At 48.0% G+C, this 16,245-nt stretch overlaps 1 protein-coding gene across 1 annotated transcript in view; it reads right to left on the bottom strand.

Moving 5' to 3' along the window:
* Window positions 1-7,205: 7,205 nt before the first annotated feature.
* Igfn1 (immunoglobulin like and fibronectin type III domain containing 1) overlaps window positions 7,206-16,245 on the bottom strand; it is a 40,168-nt gene continuing 31,128 nt past the window's right edge. The window contains exons 21-27 of the mRNA XM_050147598.1: window positions 15,447-15,575; window positions 13,253-13,555; window positions 12,355-12,443; window positions 10,153-10,348; window positions 9,073-9,372; window positions 8,084-8,410; window positions 7,206-7,581 (exon numbers count right to left, since the gene is read on the bottom strand). Coding sequence (XP_050003555.1) covers window positions 7,568-7,581; window positions 8,084-8,410; window positions 9,073-9,372; window positions 10,153-10,348; window positions 12,355-12,443; window positions 13,253-13,555; window positions 15,447-15,575 — 1,358 coding nt within the window. The 3' untranslated portion in view covers window positions 7,206-7,567. The remainder of the gene's footprint in view (window positions 7,582-8,083; window positions 8,411-9,072; window positions 9,373-10,152; window positions 10,349-12,354; window positions 12,444-13,252; window positions 13,556-15,446; window positions 15,576-16,245) is intronic.

Below are 16,245 nucleotides of genomic sequence, written 5' to 3'. Positions count from 1 at the left end.
AGGGAGGGAGGGAGGGAGGGAGAGAGAGAAAGAGAGAGAGAGAGAGAGAGAGAGAGAGAGAGAGAGAGAGAAAGAGAGAGAGAGAGAGAAAGAAAGAAAGAAAGAAAGAAAGAAAGAAAGAAAGAAAACAGAATCAGAAATGAATAGGAAAACATTACAACAGCTATCAAAGAAATTGAGGATCTTATAAGGGAGTGTTTGAATGTTTAAATCCTGTTCTCCATTCAGATGGATATCCTAATAAAAATAAATGAACTCCTAGACTTGGCCAAACCATCAGAACTAAGATCAAGGGGGAGAAAAAGCATCTTTAACAAATGGTGCTGGAAAAACTGGATTGCACATGAAGAAGAATAAAAGTAGAATCATATTTATCACATTGCACAACAATAATTCCAAATGAATCAAAGACCTAAATGTGAAACTTGATGGACTGAAGCTTCTAAAAGTAGACATAAGTAATATCCTACTTAATATAGGTATATGAAATATTTTCTACATAAGCAATACCCTACTTAATATAGGTATAGGAAATATATTTTCTGAATAGGGCTCTACTTGCCCAAGAATGATAACCAACAACTGACAAGTGGGACTCCATAAAACTAAAAATCTGTGCATCCAAGGAAACAATTAACCTTGAAAAAAGGAAGCCCACAGAATGGGATAGAGTCTTTGCCAGCAATACATCTAACAGAGAATTGATATCCAGAATACATGAAAAACTCAAAAAACAAAGAATCAAAATAACAACCTATTTATAAAATGTGCCAAGGATCTGAAGAGAGAGGTCTCAAAAGAAGAAAAAACATGTCTAAGAAATATCTCGAAAAACTGTTTAATGTCCTTAGCAATTAAGGAAAATGCATATCAAAACAGCTTTTAGATTTCATCTTACCTCTGTCTGAATTACAGAGATAGATATATCAGTGGAAAATAAGTGGAGGTCATGCAGGGAAAAGGGAACCCTTATTCACTGTTGATGGGATCGCAAACTTGTGCAGTCACTATGGAAATCAATGTATATATTTGACAAAAATTAGAAGTAAATTTATCATTTGATACAGATATACTACAACACTTTGTCTATGACCAAAGGATTCCACATCCTAATGCACAGATATTTGCTCAGGCATATTCAATGCTGCTTTATTCACAAGGGCTAGGAAATAGAAACCTTCTAAACATCCACAACCACGAAGTGGATGATGAATGTGGTACATATACACTGTGGAATACTGTTCAGCTATAGAGAAAATGAAATCATAGACTTTGCAGGTCAATGAGTGGAACTAGAATATATTACATTGGATGAGGTAACCCAGTCTAAGAAAGATTACATATCCTCTCTCATTGGAGGCTCATAGATCTAAACCTTCAGATATAAGTACTAGGCTAGAGTAACTACATAAATAAGGAAAGCAAAATGGCATAAAATGAGAGCATTTCTAGGATATGGGTTTTAGGGAGAAAAAGAAGGAAATAGCAAGAAACAAGTGATATGATGAAAGAAATAGAAAGGGGGAAAAGATATTTTAAGTTAGTGGGAGGAAGATAAATGCAGAAGCAGGAAGGAGGGTAACGTGCAATATCAGGGTACCAATTGGATAGGGGAAATGTGGGAAAGGATGCTATGTACAGAAAGGGGAGAGATATAAATACAGATACAAGAAGGTAAAATAACATCAAAACTGTCTACAAACTCTAATTGTTTAACTATCAAACCTCAGTAATAGAAGTAATTCTGGGTCTAAATATAATATGTAATTTTAATAAACTTTTCTCATCTGGCTGAAAAAAATAAAAAAGAAAGAAAGGTCCTGGGGAACATTGAGAGATGACTCTAGTTGAGAGCTATCTTGCAGAGGACTCAGGTTCGATTCCCAGCGCCCACTTGGTGGCTCACAGCCATCTGTAACCCTCGTTCTAGGGGTATAACAGGGATGCACACAGCACACATGCATGCATGCAGGCAAAGCAGATATACAGATAAATTAAAATAAATAAACTTTAAAAAAAAAGGAAGGAAGGAAGGAGCTGTACCTGGTCATTTAGTTACAACAGACAAACCACCTCCTGCCAGCAGCAAGGAATCACTTTTAGCACTTTAAATTCTTACAGTTCTGGAGGCTGGAGAGATGGCTCAGAGGTTAAGAGCATTGCCTGCTCTTCCAAAGGTCCTGAGTTCAATTCCCAGCAACCACATGGTGCTTCACAACCATCTGTAATGAGGTCTGGTGTCCTCTTCTGGCCTGCAGGCATATACACAGACAGAATATTGTATACATAATAAATAAATAAATAAATATTTTAAAAAAATTCTTACAGTTCTTTGAAAGAAGCAGTTTTGTGTCCCCATTCACTGATAAGGAGTCCAGTCTCAGTCTCTTGCTTAGTCTCTTTCACAGCTGGTGAACTGAGATATCAGCTTGACTCTAGGCTTATAATTTAATCACTCCCACACTAATTATCTGTCAACTATCTGGCTGTTTACTGTGTGCCAGGCACTATTTGTGGCCTGGAAATAGAGCAATGGATATAAAAGACAACAGGAAAAGACTCTTGTGGGCCTATCATTCTCACTGAAGGAAACAGTTACAAAGCCAACTAATAAAAAACAAATGTGTCATACTACAGTAGATGTGGGCAGGAAAACAAACCAAGGGGGTTGCTGGGAAGAAAGCTGCCATTTTAGATGGGGTAGCCAGGAGAGGCCTCAGGGAGAAGATACCATTAGCTTCTTGACATAAAGGGGACGCATGAGCCAGGGGCATATCTGGAAAGTGAGTGTTATGTGCAGGAGACAGCAGAGAGATCAGTGTGACCGGAATAGAGACACTCAAAGCCAGGGGCTGGCTGAGAGAGGTTGGGTAGGCCCACAACAGCCTCCCTAAGGTCACATAGCCAGATCTGGTACCTAACCCACTGAAAGACATCAGTCCTTTGGAATCGCCAAAAGTCTCCCCTTCTGAGAGTAGGAACTCTTCTTCCGCTACACCCTTTCCTTGACCCAACTGTGGCAAGTGGAGAGGGAGAAAGGGGCTGTCCGTTCTTACTTAACAAGAAAAGGAAACTGGGGCCCAGAGAGCATAGATAACTCGTCATTCAACAGAACCCATGGGGGAAAAGGGCAAGGGGCAGAAGCGTGTTCTCTGAGAACTTGGCTTCTTTCTGTTTCTGGGCTCCTCTGTCTACCTGTCCAGCCCACGAAGTTCCCTGACTTTAGGTGGCCCCGTGAGCAGAGAAAGTTGTGAATTCTCTCACAAGGATGTCTGTCCCTTGCCTCCAAAGAGTCAGGGGTTGGGAAAGGCAGAAGCAGGAAGAAATAGGCTGATCCTCGTGTTTCAAGGGTGGTAAGCTGCCCCCACCCAGGAATCCCCTGCTTTCCCACCAACGTTCCCCCCTTCAGAGGCTCCAGGGGCTTTGGGAAAGGGTGCTGCAGTCAAATGTCAGAACAGGGAAAGATGTGGGGGAAGGACAACCCCTTGTTTAGGTGTAGCCATAGCAAAAGGGCGGTGAGACACCATGGTGGTCAGGAACCACCGAGCATGACAGCCAGAATGTCACTGGTGTACAGAGTTCCCTTTTCAGGATCTTGATCTCACTGATTAAAAAGCTCTCAACTGGAGTAGAGAAGGGGTTTGGGATGGTGCAGGCTTCTGAGAAGACAAAAGGAGTTTGTTTGAAGGGTGGGTGGTGGCATTGTCTGGGCCGAGGACTAGCAGATCCTGAGATATAGTAACAGGAAGAGACCCAGTCTCCAGCATAAGGGAATGCGCAGGACTCCCAGGAAGGTGGAATATGGAACTAGATATGAAACAGTCACAGGAGGGTGGCTTTGTCAGAGAAGGCTTTGGATGGTTGGACACTATAATGAGCCCTCAGAAACCCAACACTGGATCCACAGTGGACTCCTGCCTAAGAGCTCCCAGCACACACATGGCCTCTCTCCAGGTGCTCAGACACCAACAACAGCTATTCAACGGTGTGGGTTTTGTTGCAGTTCTGGGATGTGAACCACAGTCCTGAGCCATGCTCAGCAGACATCTCACCATTGATCTGTACCCCAGCCCTTCTATTTAGATGTCACGTCTTGCTGTACAGTCTAGGCTAATCTTGGATTTGCCGTCCTCTTGTAATTTTGCACGTGCGCCACCACACCAGGCCAGCCCTGGGCTTTTCCTAACAGCCAGGGCTGGATGAGTTCAGGACTACGAACAAAGCTAATGTCGGGAGACTGGCAGGATGATGCAGTGGGTAGGATGCTCGGGACAAGCAGGATGATGCAGTGGGTAGGATGCTCGGGACAAGCAGGATGATGCAGTGGGTCGGATGCTCGGGACAAGCCTCATGACCTACCTGAGTTTGACCACTGGGACCCAGATGGTGGAAGCAGAGAATCCACTCCCAAAAGTTGTTCTCTGACCTCAGTGGTGACATTTTCTGAAGTATGTGTGTTGCTTGGAATGACTGCACGATGCTACCTCCACTCCACACTCAACTTGCCAGTCAGTGCACAGTGAAACCACAGGTTCCTCTCAGTTGAAAAGAAATGTATAACTGTTGAAGATGGCAACAGCCGAGAGGAAACCAAATGAGAGGTTGAGGTTGTTCTAAGCCAGGGTTGTGTAGCAATAGCCTGTCCCCGTCCGCCTGTCTGAGACCCCACCAACTTCTGTCTACCCTGCACTGTACCGTAGCTACTCACCTCTGCCCTACACCGAGATGTCTCAAGAACTTGAAACATGAAAGACACATGCCTGGTTTACCTAATACCACCCTGTGGGTGCATGGTGGCCCTGTCTCAGCTGAGACACCACTAGGAGGAAGAGGTTAAGGCAAGGGGCAGCGACCAGTGCTCGGAGCAGAGAGCAAATACTGCATGGGCAACCAGACTGGAGGACAAACATAGACTGGAATAAGAGCCAGAAAAGCTGGGCCGTTAACCTTGAGCCCAAGCCCCTCGCACTCCCGTTTTATAATAAGATTATCATCGGCAATGCCACTCCCGCACTCTGCTGTGGATGAGATATTGATTCCAAAGTGATTAGTTATCTTCCTAGGTGATCCCACTGCCTTTATAATATTACTTTCCCATCCATAGTATACCCATGTATTCATGGTTTATTGTTTCTCCATGTGGATTTTCTTCATCTTTTCTTCTAATTAGTCCGGGGTGTTTCATGTATTTGTTGCTACCCAAAGTAGCAATATTTTTTAAAGTGATACTTTCTAGTTGATTTCTGGTGATTCTAGAAATATAAACTATGTTTAGTTAGATCCTCTTATCCGGACTTCCTGTTAAATCCTTTTAGTAGTCTGTGTTATGGAATTGTGCCCTTTGGGCATTGCATAGCCATGGTCATATTGAAATCAGAACGGCTGTGATTACTCTCATAAAACCCTCGCAGGGCTGGACACTAACATTCTCTCATGGAGGGACAGAAGGGCTCACAACAGGAATGAAGCACACAGGCACAGAGATCCATGAATCCCTGTCCCCAGGAGTTAATGATGGGGGGCTCTTCATCTGTAGGCAACCCTAACTAGTTTTTGTTCACCAAACTAGAATTAGGACAGAACCGCTTCTGTGGCTAGCGGTTGCCCTCTCTATCCAGGATGAATAGAAACAGACTCCTCAGGAAAATCCATGCAATACTTGATGCCTGAGCAGGAACACCACAGAACTTGGGGGGGGGGGCGGCTTGAGAGGTACGGTGTGGTATTACCTCTGTTATTACAACAAGATATATAACCGAAGATTCCCCATCTGGTGGTGATGTGTCCTTGTGGGTATTTCTAGGTTGGCTCTCTATGTTGTATGAAGTGGAATGCCTTTTAGTGAATTCTTTACGGGTGCTGTGGAGATGACTTGGTAGATAAAGTGCTCACGGCGCAAACATGGAGCCTGAACTCAAATTCCCAGAATTTCCTTCTTTCTTGTCCTGTCGCAATCACAAGGCAGAGGCAGCTTCCTCGGTGAGGGCAGGAATGGATCACAGCCTGTCTGTACAAAGGCATTCTGGCATTCTTGCCTGTGGGGGGCATCCCTAGTGGAACCGTCAACTCAACCACACACTGTCAGTTCCTTTCAACACCCACTCCCAGCCCCTTGATCGACGACTTCTGTTTCTTCTGCCTAAGTCTACCATGAATTTGGGTGAAGCGGAGCCCATGATTAGAGAGAGGGTAGGCCGAGCAGATTGGGTGCCCTCTTGTCGGGTAATCTATCGGACCTGGTTGAAACATCCTGGAAGAAGGTGGGCTTGACTTCTCCAGGGTTCACTCCTTCCTCCGGTGTTGAGACTAATGAGTTCTGGCCTTCAGCTGCTCTTCCCTCCTAGAACCTTCTAATTAAAGTTGTGCTAGAAGCTGTACCTAGTTTAGAGGATCAGAGGAAGGGATTTTCACCTGTTGGCCATTGACTGCACTGTATTTAAGCCTACATGGTGCTAATAAAGAGGGGCTTTGGTATCAGTGTTAAACGGTCTGCGTGTCGGTCTGTCTCTGCGTCTGTGTTCACAACCTCCAGCCCCTTGCCCGAAGTTTGCGAACTGAGGTCTAGTGCATAGAGCGCAGACCGGGGGCCGCGTTGCCTGGCACTCTGGCCCCTGCAAACTCCAGAACATTTCATTTCTCGGGTGTCCAGAGACACGGGGCCATCCCTCCAGGAGGGTGCAGGTATAGGCATGCGGGCATAGAGGTATACCTATAGGTTTTGGTAGTGGTGGCTCACGTAGAGGTGGTCCCATCCTATCTGTGGCATGGGGCAGTGGAGCTATGGGAAAACTGAGAAGGCTTCATGGAGCCTTGTGTGAGAAACAAATCTTTTGCACTTGATAATCTTCCCCATCCCTGCTGACAGGAGCCCTCAGAGTCGACTGCAGGAGAATTCACCTCAGTCCAGCCTGTTCCTGGCTCTAGGGAGGGACAAGTGGCTCATAGTCTCCATACACACTTTTAGGGAGGCTTATCCTGCTGATGCCAGAGTTTTTGCAGGACAGTGGTATATGGGAAGTACGGGCCAGAAAAAAAGGAGCCTCTGGTTCACAGACCTACTCGCCTTGCTGCAGGCGAGCACTATTCTGATTCACTCTCCCCAGGAGCCAGAGCCCACCCATCCTTCTTTCAGAGGCCTTTGTTTGGGGATTCTTCCTCCATCCTACCATCCCCAAGTCACTCTGCAAAGAACGCACCGCTCTTAGTCTGCTGCTTTAATGAAGAACAGAGAGAATTCCATACACAAATCCTTGATGCCCTCACCCAGGCCTCCATCCTCCATGACTTTCCTGTGGTCAGAGTGAGCTCAGCTTCCACCCTGTGGACCATTCTTTCTGGCGCTCCATCCAGAGTGATTCCACTCAATACCACACCCCCCACCCTTCTACTTCCCCATCGACTTGACCCTTCTGGGCACATCTCACTAGAAGCCCTCTTGTTCCTGTCTCATAGAGGAACATCCACTGTCATTCTGGACTGTGTGGGCATCAGGAGTAAAGCTTCGGAGAGCTGACATCCATCTCAGGCTGTGGGGTGGGGCAAGGCTAGGATTCCAGGTCAAGTGGGGCTAGGAGTTGTATTCTGTAAGACACGGAATATGTCAGATGATCCTGAAGTGCGGTGTCCCCGCCCACACCTGTCCCATTGTGAAGACTGCAATTCTGGGTGTGACGGGATGACCCAGTGCCACCAACGCGTTTTCTTATCAGCATGTATTATTTGCTTTGCTGAAAGGAGCCCACCTATCAGAGGCCCGGCGTCCTCTTTTAAATACCTGTCTGACACAGGTGCAAAAGCATTTGCAGAGCAAGTATCTTAAATCCCATCCCGAGACATGTGCCAGGCCACGCGGGGACAATTAGCTGGGTAGTATGTGCCCATAAAGTAGCCAATATCTCATTTTACAAATGGGCAAATCAAACCCCAGGAGGTTCTGTGATGGTCGGCTTAAATACATGATAGAATACTCATAGAGACAGGGAGGAATCCGAGTCTCTTGGTGTACCAACTGAGTCATCTAGAGGAGAGGGGCCCTTTCTGTTCCCATGCCCACGCGCTCCCCTGCCAGGGCAGCCATTATTACCTGTCACAATGAGGGTGGCTGTGCTGACAGCCTGACCCAGTGGGTTCTCGGCCACAGCCTTGTACTCGCCACTGTCCTTAAGGGACACGCTGGGGATGACGAGGGAGCACACACCCAGCATGTCAGTGCTGTACAGCGCGGGGTTTCTGTCCAAGCTTTGGTTATTTTTGAACCAGGTGACGCGGGGTCGCGGCGAGCCCTGCACGGCGCAGGTCATGCGGCACTCGCAGCCCTGGGGCAGCAAGTGAGCCCGCAGACCCACCAGGAAGCGGGGCTTCTGGCTTAGGTTGGGTTCCCGGTATGTTGGAGCCTTCACTGTGAACTTCTCTGTGGTGAATTTGGGACAGAAGGAAGGATGGTTAAAGAGCCAGGAAGGCCTGACTGGGACCCAGAGAGTCTGCCGAAGGCCCAGAAGCTGAGCCTTCCCACACCTCATCCGTACAAATCGACACTCGTTTTATCCTTTTCCTAAAGTTATGTTTTGATTTTTTAAATTATTAGAACCTTTTAAGTTTATTGTGTACAAATCAGAACATACATATAGATGACTAGAACCAACACTTTGGTGTAGAATGTTCCAAATTGTATTTTTGAGAAGTGAAATGATACAGCTAGCTTTGTAATCTTATTTTTCTAGTGACCTCTTTAAAGAGCTATATCTTTAAAGAGTATAAAATAATTAAAAATAGGCTTTGTTTTTAGAGAAATATAAACTTCTATTTTTAACTTATTGTTCACAGTTCCTTTTTGAGAATTTACCCCTAGGTCTCTAGACATTCCAATACCCACGGCCTGACTCTGCCAGTGAGGGGATAGGGCCCATCCTGAATCCAATGCACTGGGCATCTGTACAAGTAGGCACTGGGCAGGTAGCAGGACGGCCACTACCTACCTATCTGACTAGATTGAAATGCCCTGGTTTCACCCAGTCAACTACCTTAAGCGTAGAGGCAGACGGCTAAGCTCCTCCCTTTTGGAGGGATTCTTACCTCTCTGCTTGGGGATACACCAGGGTTGGCTGGTGTCTGAAGGTTTGCTGGCCCCCAGCTCATTCTTGGCCAGCACCCGGAAGTGGTACTCATGGCCAGGGAGGACCCCCAAGAGGGTGAAGCGGTTGGTGTGGACACGGTTGGCCACCTCACACCAGGATCCGTGAGCCGAGGAGCGCATCAGCACTGTATAGTACAAGGGGATGCCCTGAGCCTCATCCGGAGAGGGTTCCCATTGGACCGTCACTGTCCCGGGCACATTCTCCTGCAGGGAGATGGGTCCCGGTGCCTGTGGGCATGCTGCCAGAGAGAAAGACAGACAGAAAGACAGAGACAGACAGACAGAGAGACAAAGACCTTATGTTTCAGAGGAGCCACAGAAATTCTGCTAAGTCTTCTACAGGCCCCCAAGTTCTCTGGGGGTTCCTACAGAATACAGTGCTGCCAGGCAGGCAAGAGGCCAGAGGGAGCTAAGTCTGGGTATACAATTTTCTCTATAGGGTGGAAAATCTCCCCCAAAGAATAATCTTTTTTTTTCTTTTGAGTCAGGGTTTCACCCACCATAACCCAGTCTATCCTTAACTCTGGATTCTACCTCAGTTTCCCAAGCCTGGGACTATAAGTACTCACCACCACAGATGACTTCCAAAGAATACTTATTATAATACTTATTAACTCACCTTTCTTTCTTTCTTTCTTTCTTTCTTTCTTTCTTTCTTTCTTTCTTTCTTTTTTATAAAATGAGAGGCTATTCAGGGCTGGGGAATGAGAGTCACTCCAGGAAGGGACAACCTTAACTTGCACAAGGGTCATGGTCTTCCCATGGGGTCCTTCAGTGATGCAATGGTGGGACCCACATTCATTCTTGGAACCCAAAAGAAGAGCAGGGAAGAAGCAAGGATGTGGCGTCCCCACGTGTATGGATAAGAACAACAGGGGCTTTCTGGGACTCTCCTCCTGCCCTACTTGCTGTGCCTTTGACACATCCGGTGTGTGTGATCACTTTGCATGCTCAGGACAACGTCCTGTGCCCAGGTCAGCTGCAGCCTTGGTGAGAGTCCACAGCTGAGCTGGCCTCACCTGCCACACTGATGGAGAAGCTGTAGGCGGCCTCCTTCCCCTGTAGGTTTCTGAGCATCACAGTGTACTGGCCACGGTCCGAGAGGCTAGCTGCAGGAATCAGAAGTTGGGCAAGGCCATCCTTCACGGTGGTCACACTTCTTTTGGGCAAGGGTAAACCATCCTTCAGCCAGGTCACCTCAGGCATGGGGGCAGCCTGAGAAACAAGAGGAAAGACACGTTGAGTAGAGAAAGTTTCTTTGTTTTTTTAAAGTGTCTGTTCAAATAAATTGTTTAGTTAGCATATAAAATGAGTTTCATCGTGACATTTTATTGCATATCTATCACTGTATCTTCCTGATATCAGCCTCTTCCTGCTTTCACACCACGCGCATTCTCTCTCTCTCTCTCTCTCTCTCTCTCTCTCTCTCTCTCTCTCTCTCTCTCACACACACACACACACACACACACACANCTCTCTCTCTCTCTCTCTCTCTCTCTCTCTCTCTCTCTCTCTCTCTCTCTCACACACACACACACACACACACACACACGAGGAGAGAGAGAGAGAGAAATCTTATTTTCTTTCTTCCCTCAAGGCCACTAGCCTTGCTTGCTCCCTGTCCTTTGTGATTCCTTCCTCCCCATCCTTGTTCTTTATTGAGGAAATCTTGTAAAACCGAAAGCAGGTAAGCTGGGCCCTAACATAGAAGGTCAGGAAGAGGATGCTAGGCAGGATGTGCCCAAGCACTTGGAGGTGAACAAGTATCTGGTTAGGAATAGGCTATGGGGGAGGGGGGGTGAAGTGTGGGGTTAGCCGGTAGGTGTGTGGGATGATGGGATAGGAAGGGAAGCTTAGCCCGGAGACTCCGTGACACTGTGCTGACCCTCAGTCCCACACACGCAGACATCTAGATTTCTCTCTGAGCACGCTGCCATGTTAGGTGTTCCCAGGACAGTACGGCAGCTCTGGATTCACATGGGATACGGGGTGGAAGTGAGAGGAGACTAACTGGGAAGGGGTCCTCCCTCCCCGGTGCCTGAGCAAGCTGGGGACGAGTTGGAAATGGCTGCAAGAGAGAGGAAGGCTGCAGAAAGTAGAAGATGCAGCTTCGCCTAGAACTGTGATGACGGTCAAGGAGAGGAGATGGTAGGTTCAGGGTAGGAGCTGACGTGACATTGCTCTTGAGTTTAATTGAGAGAGACCCTCATCGTCACAAGGATCACGATCAAGGCTTCCGGTGGGAAAGCATTAGGAGGGGTGATACCGTGTGCCAGAGGCAGCACAGTGGGCCTTAAGGTTCTGGGGACATTAGGAGAGACAGTTTAAAAAGAGAGCAGGAGAGTCAGCCACCAAGTCAGTCTCCACCAGGGTCAGCATGAGGAGGCAACTCTCTAGAGAAATCCTCCCCAGGAGATGGTCTGTGATTCTGTCTTTGGGGGGCCGAGCTTGCTTTCCCTTTCCTCTTGAGATCTGTGTACTCACAGCAAGAGCTGTCTGCTTTGTCTGAAGGGCCAAACTGCAGGGAGGCCTGGCCTGATTTCTCCACAGTGTATATCTGATCTCAGAGAGGGATCAGGATCCTAAGTGTTCAGGCCGTGAGTTAGCACCACATGGAAAGAGAACAGGCCCAGGTTACTACTATCACTGTCTCAGCCTTTTGGTCAGCTCAGGGGGGAGATGAAACAGCTCCACACTGTTTGAGAGATGAGGAAATTTAAACACCGAGGGGTAAGATATTGTCCAGAGTCAAACTAGTGACTGATGACACCGGGCAGTTTGTGTTTTTAACTACTACACCAGTTACTGTATGTACAGACAGGTACTTTTGATATCGGCTTAGGATCATGTGCATAAAAATACATTCTAAGGACAAAAATGGTTATGCACCCTACTGGCTCCCCTAGGTCCCAGACTAAGATGAATGATGGGGAGGGGAGGGGTACACTAATGTGGAGGTGCAGTATCAGAAGCTACCACTAGAGGGGAGCGTATCCTGTACAGGAAAGGAGAATGGCGTCCAAGAAGCTGATGCCAGCTGTGGCTTCAAGAACCCTCTTCCTTCCTACCCGCTTTACACTGGGCCTGATTTCCCACACAAGCCCAAGACTGTGACTAGGGCTAAAGAAGAATGAGGAATAAAGGTATCCCCAAGACTGTCTAGTTTTCTGGTTCCTCTGGGGCCCCCACATCCCGCCACACACCCTTCCAGGTATACTCACTTCAAAGGAGACAGGAACTCGAATGCTGTCCCCAGCTTTGACGGTCAGTGTATCCTTTGTATTGGAGTCCATGAGGAACTTGGGACAGACTAGAACACACAAAATGGCTTGTCGCCTCTCTCCACAGTGGCTTCCAGTTCAAGTACCCAGCATGTAGATAGAAGGCTGAGCCAGTGTAAGGACCAGATGGAGAGGGGTTGGCAGGACGTATGGGGCAAAAAGACCAGAAAGACCAGGAGCTGATGGGGCAGTCTTTTGAGAGGGTCAGAAGTACAGACAAGGCTGCCACCAGGGTTAGTCTGCAGGGTATCTGGAGCGAGGATCCTGGGGACAACTACATTGTTGTCTGAGATACCATTAGCCTGGGTCAGAGAGTGACCTTCCTGGTCACATCAAGTCAGGGACAGAGCCAGGACAAGAGTCTAAGGTCCTGGACTCAGGAGCTCTGGGCTTTCCACTGCAATTGCCTTCTTATTGCCTCTGTGACAGCTAGGGTGAGTTGGTACAGATCACAAAGACAGAGAGAGGATTTACTTCTAGCAATTAAGGCCCAAAGGGAAACACGATCAACTCGCAAAAACAGGGAGCTTGGGCATGTGCCGCCTCTAAGTAGCGCCCATGCCTCGGAGTGACTTGCTTTCAATTCTAGCCCTGCGTCATAACAATGGTGATGTCTTGGGCAAAGCATCTTGGACCTTTGTTTCCATCTCTGAAAATTAGGGATCAAAAATATTAACTATGGAGGACCGGGGCCGTAATGAGAAAGCGGTCCTAAGAGGGGTGCACTTGGGGCAGGGCTCAGTGCCATCCTCTATTAAGAAGGCAGCTGATGGCTGAACAGCAGTGCCTCTCAGGAAGGGTCACTAGCACTCAGGGTGGAGAAGGAGGTGACACTCACCAGCAGCAGGCATGGCATGAACCAATGAATCCAGGCAAGTGGCTTGCCCGTGGCCCCCATCATTAACTGCGGTCACCCGCAGTAAGTAGCCTTCTTGGGGCCGTAGCCCCTTGACTGTAAAGGAGGTGCCTGGCACAGTGCCCACATGGCATGGGCTCCACTGAAGGTTGTCTGAGCCACACAACTCCACGATAAACCCCTGGGCTTCATCATCATCCTGGGTGTCTGGCCTCGTCCAGCTCAGGGTGATGCAGCTGTTAGACGTGTCTGTAACCCGGAGATCCCGAACAGGCCCTGGAGGTCCTGGTCAAGATTTCAGGAATGTGTCAGCTTCCCCGGGGAGTCTTCCTGCCAGGGGCTTGGGGTTTCTCTTACTTAGGGGTTTCTGCAGAACCTCCCTAGAACTGGCATGGTATCCCAGCTCTGCATGTGAGTCCCTAACTAACTCCTTTGCTCACCCACCAACTTGCTAACCCCTAACTATCCTGGAAAGCTGGTATTTTAGTTGATAATCTTTTGTGCTCCGTTGTTTCTGGGGTCTGGAGTTCTATGTCTGTAGCTGAGTTGTGACTCTTAGCTGGGAGCAACACCAGCAGGGCTTTCTTGTTCTTCGTTTGTTAAACGGGAACAGCAGCAGCTCTGCCTACCCATGGGGCCCCTGGGACAAGCAAAAGACATGGCATCTGTGTGGTTTGAATATAACACTGTGGCGTGGTTTCTGGCTGTCCAGGCCGGATGTACATTAAACTCTCTGTGAGATACCATCCCTCTATCTATTTAGCCTGGGTACAGCAGAGGCACCAGGATTGGTAAGGAAGCCCTAGTATTTCTAAGCATGTGGTGATGTTTAAAACTACTGGTCTGGGAGAGTGCTTCTCAGCCTTGAATATGTACTCAAATCATTGGCGGACTTCATTAAAAAAAAAACATTTAATTTGGGAGTTCTGAGGTGAAGCCCAAGATATTCGTTCCTTCCTTCCTTCCTTCCTTCCTTCCTTCCTTCCTTCCTTCCTTCCTTCCTTCCTTCCTTCCTTCCTTCTTTCCTTTTATCTGTCTGCATATGTGTATGTATGTATGTATGTATGTACGTATGTTTGTATGTACCTGTCTATTTAAATTGTGTGTCACCTATCCAGCTCCTTAGTGCGAGGCTTGCAGGTGTGCATCACTACATAGGGCCTGAGATTCTACAAGAATGATCCCAGGTGACATTTCCTGTCTACAGCCTTTGCTCACAGTAGGTCTGGAAGATACAGCCAACTGCTGTGGCTGCTGCAGACACTGAACGCCTGCTTCCTCCATTCCCCACGACTAGTGAGAGAGCCAGTGATCAGTGGTGAAACAGGATAGATCTGGTCTGTTTGCAAGGGAAAGCACATGGGCTAGCTCACCTCCCCATCCCTGTAAGCTTATAGAATGGTCTATAGTTATTGGAGTTGTGCCAAGAGTCAGTCACACAGCTGATCCCGCAAGTGTGCTGTTGCCTTGGTGACTTGACCAGCAGGCTTCTATGAGGTGCACAGCTAAACCTTCTAAACTCTGTGTTTTGGAGCACAGCTTTTAATAGGGGTTTCATGAGAAGTTTTCTCTACTTGAAGCTGAAGGGATTGAATCAAGGTGTCTTTCTTGTGGGGATGGACGCGTGAGAGGTTGGCCTCATACCTGTCTTTAATGTCAGACCCTTTGGTATTTCTGTTGTCCAGAGAATGTTTCTTGGCATCTCTGATGCCACTGAGACCACAGATAGGGGGAAGCTGGTCTAGGCTGTCTGTCCACCGGAGACAGAGACTGGGATGGGGCACCTAGCTCTTAGAGCAATGCTTGCCACCTTACAAGGGGTGAACGGCATGAATTCGGTAGAAAACGGAAGCTTCCTGCCACCTGTTCCCCAGGCATGAGACCACCTACTAGAGGGTGGGGGACACCTTTGGGCTAACACGGAGACTGTCCTTCTCTGTATCACACAGCAGATACCATGATCTTGGGAAGTCCTCATGCCTGGCCTCTGGAAACGTCTGAATTCAGTTTAGACCCTTTAAGATACATCTCATCCTGGTGGCCTTTCAACCCTGACTCCCAGCCCTCTTGACCGTCTCCCTCTGGACTGCCTCTGACCTGTGAACTTCTGTCTCACAGTTTCAGAGCTATACCTTACACACCCCTGCCCCATATCCTGGATCGGTTCCTTACTTACTCATGGGATCTCGAGCAAACACAGCATCCGATGGAGGCCCAGGCTCTCCGGGGCCTGAGGGAGCCACAGCCCTAACCCGGAACTCATACTGGCAGCCCTGCCGCAGATCCACCACGGTGCACCTCCTTTCTGCAGAGACCACACCCCATTTTAGTCACCCATGGTGGGATCAGGAAATGGGGCCATAGCTCAGCACCTCCAAATTCAGAAGAGGACCAAGCATGGAGTCTAAGACAACCCTCCTGCGTAGCATTGCACCAGCCAGATGTGACAGAGCTGCTTTCAATGTGAACAGGGCAGTGGTCAGGGAGTTTTCATCCCCGTCCTGTCGGTCCCTGCCACAACCTTGCTGAGTGATCCTTGATGTCATTTTGTTGTTTCTGATTCAAGCTGCTTCAGACTTGTAATACATAAATACTAAATGGTGCCCTAGAGACGTGAAGACATGCGCTCCAAGGGGCTTTAACTCCTACACGACAGGGACATTGCAGGACTCCTGACAATCTGTTCCCAGCCCGGTCTTGGCACACACAGAGCACAGCCATGCACAGGGTCTGTTCTGGAAACGTCCTTCACACCTGTCCTATCCTTAGTCTTTTCCAGATTCTTCCTTATCTCAGGAAGCAGCTAGTTTCTAGGATGCTAACTACAGGGTCAGGGCACGTCCATCTGTGTTGTCAGTGAGGAAGCTGAGCTCTGCAGAGAAGTGGACTGCCCGTGGCTGAGGCCTGAAGTGAAGGGGCCAGGGAGGACAACTTCACCTTGGATTCCAGTCTGAGACTTCTACCCCAGAGGATCC

Source organism: Alexandromys fortis, unplaced genomic scaffold (assembly GCF_014885135.2).
Source record: "Alexandromys fortis isolate MF-2015 unplaced genomic scaffold, M_Fortis_MF-2015_v1.1 scaffold_58, whole genome shotgun sequence".
Lineage (NCBI taxonomy): Eukaryota > Metazoa > Chordata > Mammalia > Rodentia > Cricetidae > Alexandromys > Alexandromys fortis.
Note: the sequence above shows the minus strand (reverse complement) of the source record. Positions and strands in the feature narration are given on the sequence as shown.